The following is an 8,387-nucleotide window of genomic DNA, read 5'->3' on the forward strand; positions in this document are numbered from 1 at the left end:
GCGGCCCTGGCTGCTCGTCTCTCGGTGGCTTCTTCACCGAGTTGGGTCCATTTGTCGTCCAGAGTGACTTGAGCGTCAAGCGCAATCCGTACGCGTGGAACCGCAAGGCCAACATGGTGTTCTTGGAGTCTCCAGCGGGTGTCGGCTTCAGCCAGCCTGTTCTGAATGACACTGACTACAACGACAACTTTACCACCGACCGAGCGTACGAGTTTCTCGAACAATTTCTCGAATTGTACCCTCGATACAAGAACCGCGAGTTTTACATCACGGGCGAGAGCTACGCTGGGATTTACATTCCGTTCCTGGTGCACAAACTGGTGACCAGTCCGATTGCAAACTTGTCGTTGACCGGGTTTACCATTGGCAACCCCTTCACGGACAACGTCATTGACGGTACAAACTCAAACACATGGGAAATGAGATTATTGTGTGAGGATTGATACCTGTCATTGTATTAGTTTTACGAGATTTTTTATACCTTTATTTGCTGTTTTGATGAATTTGGCGATGTTACAGATTTCTTTACAATTTACAGTGATTTATATCAATTTTTGCATTGATTTATTTTATGCAAACTGATTTTTTTAGAATTTATTCACATCCACTTGACCCTTGAATGAAAATAAAATTCCAAAGTGATACAATTGTTCATATGTTTGATGTCTGGTTACCTGTTTCTGTACTGGTTTGACAATATTTTTACTGTGTTAGCCATTCATTTGACTTTTTTCTTCAACATGGCAATGTTATGGACATATTTTATCATGTGGACTCTTCTATTATAGATATTTAAAGTGCCAAAGTGTATTGTAATTTTGGATGTGCATCGTTCGTTCACAACATGGTTTTTCTGTACTTTAGCGTCGGCGTACATGGATTACTTCTACTCGCACGGGATGATTTCCATCGAAGCGTATAACCTCGGCCGCCAAGTATGCGGCGACATTGGCGTCGCCAACTGCTTCTACGGTGGGTTACCAGTAAAATAGAAATATTTTTTTACAGAAAAATAATTATTTTCGTTTTGAACGGTAGGCACTGGCGAATGCAATTCCGATTGCAAAAGTGCCCTTGAGGCTGGTTTTTCCATGTCAGAATGGGGCAACTCGAACGCGCTGAGCCAGTACTACATTTACGGTGATGTGTGCAAGTTGCAGAGCAACAACCAATCAAAAACGTTGATCCCCAACAAAAATATCCGACCCCTGACCCATCGTGGCCTGGTACGAGCTACTTACTCCTTGTTGTTGTGTTTTTTTATCTATTAACCCTACGACGAATTCTCGTCCCTGACCAATGATGGGCCGACTTTTTCATCCAATCAAAATCTCAATCCATTTCATTGGCCAAAATCAATCCTCTATTGAACTTATACATGTAACTTGATTAAACCTCTATAACATGGAACTGGTACTTGGTTAAAGATATTGGGTCATCACAAACTGTTTACAGTTAAATTGGTAAGGTTTGCGATTATTTGAAATCTATCGATCGATCACACTAATTGAAGTCACACTCTAATTAAACGTGGATGACGGTTTCCAGCAATCTGATTGGCTCAATTCTTCTGCCGATTTTGTGTACATTCATTCTCCATGTCGCATTAAACACAACACCCCAATCGAATTTGTAGGTTGGGCCGTGCCAAGATGTATACACTGCCTCGTACTTGCAACTCCCGACCGTTCAAGCCGCCATCCACGTTATCTCAGATGTAATCGAATGGACCGCATGCTCCAGTGCCACGGTGTCGCATCACTACACACGCAGCGAATCGGCTTTGGACAAGTACCCCACGATCCTTCAAGCTGGCTTGAAAGGGCTCATTTACAGCGGGGATGCCGACTCGAGTGTGAATTTCATCGGCACCCAGCGCTGGCTCACGGACGAAGGCCTCAATCTGACTGTGGTGGAGAAGTGGCAGGCCTGGTTTGGCCCAGACAAGCAACTGGCGGGGTACACTGTACGGTACACCAACTTGACGTTTAAGACGGTCAAGGGCGCCGGCCACATGGTGCCAGCGCACCGTCCGCTCCATGCATTGCACCTGTTTGAGTGCTTTTTGTATGGGAATCGACAGTGTCAATCGTTCAAGTACCCGAAAGACGCGCTGGAGTACCTGAGTGGCGCCGATATGGGGGCGACGACAACTGCGGTGGTTGATAGCAGCGCGAATGTGTGGTGGATGATTGGCAGCCTCGCGGCGCTGGTCGGGGTGGCTCTCTTGGGCTGGCGGGGATATGTGCACCACTTTACTCAAAGTAGTTCGTACACGGAATTGGAAAGTAAACCCATCAGTAGTAGTAAGTAGTACATAGTAGACATACACTATGAAGACAAGAATTGTACTAAGCGTACCTAGTATTGTGCAGTGGTTGACGGACGAATCCATCCAGATACGAGCTTAGAGGACTGCCGCCGAAACGTTGAAATATACTAGTATGATTGACGACATTAACTATTACTATTAATAGTTCCTCTACTGAAATGAAATGAAATTTCGCGGAATTTACAAGCTCTATCGCACGAGCGCGCGCATATCAGCATCGCCCACGAACTAGACTAATCTAGCGGATCGAGCTTGAATAGTTCCTCTACTAGTACGTACGTAGTACTATTAATAGTGTACTTCGAGGTACAATACTTACTGGTACCAGTGCGATTGAGCTTCCTGTTAGTTATCGTATTGGTACAGTTAACACGCTAGGATGTGGGTAGTCCGATCGAATTGCGGCAGCCCAAACGCAAACAATCGACTAGCCAATGAAATTTCTTCAATCCTAAATCCCAACCAATGGTAGTCCGGCCCAAGGCTTTCGCCCATTTGTCCCAGTTGAACTATTTATATTCAATTTTTAAATGGTATACAAATGTGCTTTGAGTCAATTTCTCATGTAAACTGCCCAGTCCAAATTTGAATGAAAAGGACAATAGTATGGGTGAATATGATCACTTTGCGGACACCGTTCGGACAATTTCAGTCGGACATACTTGACATTTGTATTGGACTTAAGGGAAACGTATTTTGTCCGAACGGAATATTAATATTTGGACATACTAACCTCCGAAAATGATTGATAGGTTTCACATTATTGAGCCATGAACAACTGTATCTCAGTCAAAATAGGTTATTGCCTTGACCCCCACAATAGCGAACCTTTGATCGCAATCCGATATTAGAGGTATCACAGGACTAAGAGGTATAAAATGCTACAGGATATTTGCTTGGGTACCAAGTCTCTGATTGGTCAGAATAATCCATATGTTTTGTCAGACCACGACAACGAAAGTGCCCTGATTGGAAAATGGATAACATATTCGAATTCAGGAGGGGGTTGATACCCTGGCGGGGGTTGATACCCTGGCAAACTCCAGAAGACAAAACCCATCACATTACAAGTTATTAAAACTATTAGTCAATTCGTATACTACTTCGTCAAGTATTCCAGTATGCAGTATGCGGTAAGCCAACCCGACATAGTTGACTTGGCAGGTAGTTTGGGCAGCTGGAAAGCCGCGAGCGCCCATTGGCGCAGGCGGAGGCCTCGTAGCGTTGGATTGGACTCATGGTGCTCGAGCAATGTTGATTTTTGTTCGTCAGCCGTAGCCTCGACGGCTGTGGCGACGGCATGATTTGAGTAAGTAAATACTTGTTTATCATGTGTTGTGGACTATTTCAAATTTTGAAAAAAACTCTATAAACGGATGTATGAGTCTTTTGGAATTTTATACATTTGGAAAGGATATCGACTTTACGTGGGTTCGGTATTGTGGGGGACTACTGTACTTCCAAGTAGAGAATTTCACTAGAAATCCGATTTTAATGCTTAGAGAGTCCTAATTAGAATATCTTAGAAGTTATGGTCAAAATTGATCAGGAATGATGATCAATTTTCACTGTGCTTCTGTATAATTTCTGTAAACCTATATCTAATTTCACCTGAACTTATCTGGTTATAGAGGTTTAGGTGGAGATATGCGGTACAGCAAATATAAAAGTGCCTGTATAATATAATAATAATTGTACGTAACCGGTAAACCTATCAATCATTTCCAATCGGAGGTAGTACAGTACTTGTGTATTGTCAACACCCGCAAAAGACCGATCACCTGTACAGTAGGGCCTCTTTCAAGTAATTCACGGTATTAAAATGTGCTTCAAGTCGATTTCTCCAATAAACTCCCTGTCCAAATTAGGTGAACATAGTATTATCACTTGGATAAGAAGACAGCGCCCAAAGCGTAACCGGTATACAATACAGTAGGGCCTCTTCCAAGTAACCTTTCAAAACGAACGGAGCCAATCAGAATCGTTTCCGTCGTACTTCGAAATTCAATTTTTGGAGCTATGAAAGCAGGATTACAATATACGGAATACGGATAATTCTAGCCAATGAAATTGGGTTTATAAAAGCGTGAACGCCTAAAAGCAGGAACAAAACCATCCTCTCTTAGCTTTTCGTGAACTTATTTTTAAAGCCTATACGAAAATAGTGACATGCCATTGGCCGCCACCACATTGAAGTTGATAATAAAGGTGGGTACTACTGGTACTTCTATTGAACTCGAGGCTACTACTATGAGTATCCCCATCATTCCACGGATGACAACTAGTATGGCACTATCCCGACTGTAGTAGTACTAGCACCATATGACCACCAAACAATAAAGACTCATTTCGCGATATCAGTCATCATGGTGAGTTGGATTCAACGGAACGCCGCCTTGTTGGGTGCGTTCGCGGTAGCTATTGTTTCTGGAGACGCCAACTCGAGCTCTTCCCACCAGATCACGTCTCTTCCCAACTACAACGACGCCAAGCCCATCAACTTTGACCAGTATGCCGGCCACATTCCGCTGCCCAGCAACGGCCAAAAGATGTTTTACTGGCTCGTGGAGTCCGAGTCCAATCCATCCACGGACCCGCTGGTGCTGTGGCTCAATGGAGGCCCTGGCTGCTCGTCTCTGACTGGCTTCTTCACCGAATTGGGTCCATTTGTCGTCCAGAGTGACTTGAGCGTCAAGCGCAATCCGTACGCGTGGAACCGCAAGGCCAATATGGTGTTCTTGGAGTCTCCAGCGGGTGTCGGCTTTAGCCAGAGTGTAAACGACACAGTGTACAACGACGACTTTACAGCCGACCGAGCGTACGAGTTTCTCGAGCAATTTCTGGCGCTGTACCCTCGATACAAGACCCGCGAGTTTTACATCACGGGCGAGAGCTACTCCGGCGTGTACATTCCGTACTTGACGTACAAACTCGTCCAGCATCCGATTGCGGCGCTCAACCTGGTCGGATACGCTATTGGCAATCCGTTTACAGACTCCAAAGTGGATGGTACAGTGTACCTATCTTCTCGACCGTGACTCACCCGTTGTTTGGTGTGTATACATTATATCGTAGGCGGCGCAAAAGTCGACTTTTTCTACTCCCATGGACTCATCTCAATCGAAAGCTACCGCGCGGTAAACTCGGCGTGTCCTCCGGATGTCCTCTGGCAGTGCACCCGCAGCGGCCCCAACTGCACTGCATCCTGCCGCCAAGCCGTCGACGAAACAGTTGCCACTGCCGACTTGGAGTCCCTTAACCCGTACTACATCTACGGAGATGTGTGTTTACTAAAGAATGGCCAAGCTGGCGCCCTGCAAGACTATAATATTCGCCCTAATACCCATCGAGGCGTGGTAAGTTGTCCTACATTTGTGTTTTGTATATCGTTTGTATTCGAGTATTGTGAATTCGCGTATAAAGTTCCAAGAGATTTCAGGAATAATATTGAGTCACGCTCGAGTTCTGATTGGTTGGATTATTCTGGAAGAGCCAATCACAAATCCGCTAAAAAAATGGAGTATTCGCCGACATACCGTCGATGTTTGTGATTCGACGGGGTCTGGCAATTTGTATCGAATATCCACAAGGCTAGTATTTTCTACATGTATATTTCTATCGTATTGAACGATATGTTGGCGATTATTTTGATATTATGATGCGTTCATTTTAATCCAAATATCTCCGGATCTAGTAACTACGATTGTGAACATAAGATGGATGTCCCTTTCAATCCCACATCGGACCACAAAACCGTTGATCCATATTATTGCCTATGCTCGATCTGCTAGGAAATCTCTCGTTCTTGTCCTAGTATAATGCAACGCTAACACTAGTTGGTGTCTAAATAGTATGGCCCTTGCCAAGACCAGTACGCGGCGACATACCTACAACTGAACTCTGTGCAACAAGCTATTCACGTCCAAGGTGGGCACGTCGACTGGACCGAGTGCACCGACCTCAACTACCATCGCGCCCCGTCGGCGCTCCAGAAGTACCCCGTTATCCTCAACGCCGGCTTGAAAGGGCTCATTTACAGCGGGGATGCTGACTCGGTGGTCAACTTTATCGGCACCCAGCGGTGGATTACGTCGGAGGGTCTGAAGCTTCCAGTGCAAGACAAGTGGAAAGCCTGGTTTGGCCCGGACAAACAACTGGCGGGGTACACTGAACGGTACACTAACTTGACGTTTACGACCATCAAGGGCGCCGGCCACATGGTGCCAGCCACAAGACCGCTGCATGCATTGTACTTGTTTGAGTGTTTTGTGTACGGTCAAGTGGCGTGCGACTCGTTTGCGTACCCCAAGGACGCCCTCGAGTATTTGAGTGGCGCCGACTTGACGGCGCCGGTGACTAGTAGTACTAGCCAGGCGAATTTGGTGTACTTGTGGTGGGCCCTGGGTGGGGTGGCGGTGGTGGTCGTGGGTGTGCTTGGCTGGCGATATGTCGCCACCCAGAAAACCAAGAAGGAAAACGTCAAGTATACTGAATTGACGTCTGAAGTCAAGCCCGTGTACTCCACCTAAGAAGGATGTAGCATCGTGTATGTATATATTTTTAAAAAATATACAAGAACCCGATGCATACCTTTGTAATATATATTTAAAAAAATACAATAACTCGATGCATATCCATTTGTTTTGGAGGCTGCATGCGTTGAATGGTTCTGTCGTATTTCATACAGATTAGGTGATGAAATATGTACAATACAGCTACGACCAGTAAACCAATCCTGTACGTTCATGTACTTTAAGGATTGGTTTATTGTCGCTCCGAACACGCCTTTATGATAGTTATCGAGGAATGGACTTTCAATGCTGAATGTACTGCACTCTGTAGCAGAAGTATTAATAGTATACTAATAGGTAGATTAGATAACTAATAGGTAGATTAGATATACGTATAGTTTGCATTGGAGAGTTTGAATCCAACATAAAATAATGTTCCTGTGGCCAAGACTTGGGGTTGGTGGTGTGAATATCTTTTCGAGTCAATTAACCTTGTAGACACTGAAGTACCTTCGCAGTTTACTGTTAGTATACGTATTGGTTCCGTGCCACGATGCATGATTGGTAGCCACGATGCATGATTGGTAGAAAACAATCACTCTGAAATTTTCAGCTAATCAGATGCAATTTTTGACAGATACTCCGGAGTAACTGGATAAAATTAAGTGGCTCGGAACTGTTTTCAGCCTATGGATCTTTCCACTCTTTTAATTCATTTTCCATCAACAATAATACGAATTTCGACATGATTTTAAGTTCTACGAACTGCATTCATTCTCCTCTTTAAGAAACACTATTATAATAGCAATTAGGAGTAAAGGAACCCCTCCATCGAAGGGTCCCAAAAAGTGTCACGGAAGAACTGCGCCCATACGTATACTACTAGTATTGACTACCAGTAGCCATGAAGAATCGGACATTGCAAGCGGTTAGAGGGAGGATTTCAGGTGAAACGTGTTCGAGAGCTTTGGCTTTCAAAATGGGCAAATATCCGAGCAAGATAGTTACGCTTGGCGTCGACTGCTATATTCGTGTGCACTTACTGTATGCAATTAGCTAGAAGGATGTTAGTTGACCTATAGTAAACGATCAATAGATGCCCGGAAATCTGTCGAATTTAAGGTGCATAATTTTAATCTGAATCTTTGTAAAGCCTTTTGACATTTCTTGGAATGAATTGATTGGCTAATTCCGATGAACGTTAAAATGGATCGAGCACCTCCCAGTTACACTTGTAACCGTAAATTGGACTTTTACGTCAGTTCACAGTTAGCCTTGAATACTATAGTACTATTAATAAACAGAATGGCCACGGGAACTATATTCACTTTTCACGGTAGGAAAATGGAGGTATCGACATCGAACTATTCCCACCGTCTAGCAGATGCCACCCCCTTCTCGGGATTCACAGAATACACCTTCATGAACACACGTAAATGCTTTCAAGTAGAAGTACGAAGATCCGTGCGAGTTAGAGATTCTTCCGTGTGAGCCAATGCTTCGCCATCATGCGATGGTACTAGAACGTTTTGTTGGACAAATAG

The 8,387-nt window shown here is 44.4% G+C and overlaps 2 protein-coding genes across 2 annotated transcripts in view; both read left to right on the forward strand.

Moving 5' to 3' along the window:
* H257_09842 (hypothetical protein) overlaps positions 1-2,480 on the forward strand; it is a gene marked incomplete at its 5' end in the record, with an annotated part of 2,903 nt that extends 423 nt beyond the window's left edge. The window contains 4 exons of the mRNA XM_009836212.1: positions 63-396; positions 865-972; positions 1,039-1,226; positions 1,637-2,480. Of these exons, the coding sequence (XP_009834514.1) occupies positions 63-396; positions 865-972; positions 1,039-1,226; positions 1,637-2,314 (1,308 nt within the window). The 3' untranslated portion in view covers positions 2,315-2,480. The remainder of the gene's footprint in view (positions 1-62; positions 397-864; positions 973-1,038; positions 1,227-1,636) is intronic.
* A 2,207-nt stretch (positions 2,481-4,687) lies between these two features.
* H257_09843 (hypothetical protein) lies at positions 4,688-6,915 on the forward strand. The gene is made up of 3 exons (XM_009836213.1): positions 4,688-5,341; positions 5,408-5,688; positions 6,184-6,915. Exons 1-3 carry the CDS (start codon positions 4,699-4,701, stop codon positions 6,859-6,861), a joined length of 1,602 nt encoding a protein of 533 aa, XP_009834515.1. The 5' UTR covers positions 4,688-4,698; the 3' UTR covers positions 6,862-6,915.
* Positions 6,916-8,387: the final 1,472 nt, after the last annotated feature.

Source organism: Aphanomyces astaci (genome assembly GCF_000520075.1).
Source record: "Aphanomyces astaci strain APO3 unplaced genomic scaffold supercont1.25, whole genome shotgun sequence".
NCBI classification, from domain to species: Eukaryota; Oomycota; class Saprolegniomycetes; order Saprolegniales; family Verrucalvaceae; genus Aphanomyces; species Aphanomyces astaci.

Bases quoted from the DNA above. Each gene is read 5' to 3' on its own strand.
- H257_09843 (XM_009836213.1), top strand. From the start codon at position 4,699: ATGGTGAGTTGGATTCAACGGAACGCCGCCTTGTTGGGTGCGTTCGCG. The intron at 5,342-5,407 runs GTACAGTGTACC...ATTATATCGTAG, and splicing joins TACAGACTCCAAAGTGGATG to GCGGCGCAAAAGTCGACTTT. The intron at 5,689-6,183 runs GTAAGTTGTCCT...GTGTCTAAATAG, and splicing joins CTAATACCCATCGAGGCGTG to TATGGCCCTTGCCAAGACCA.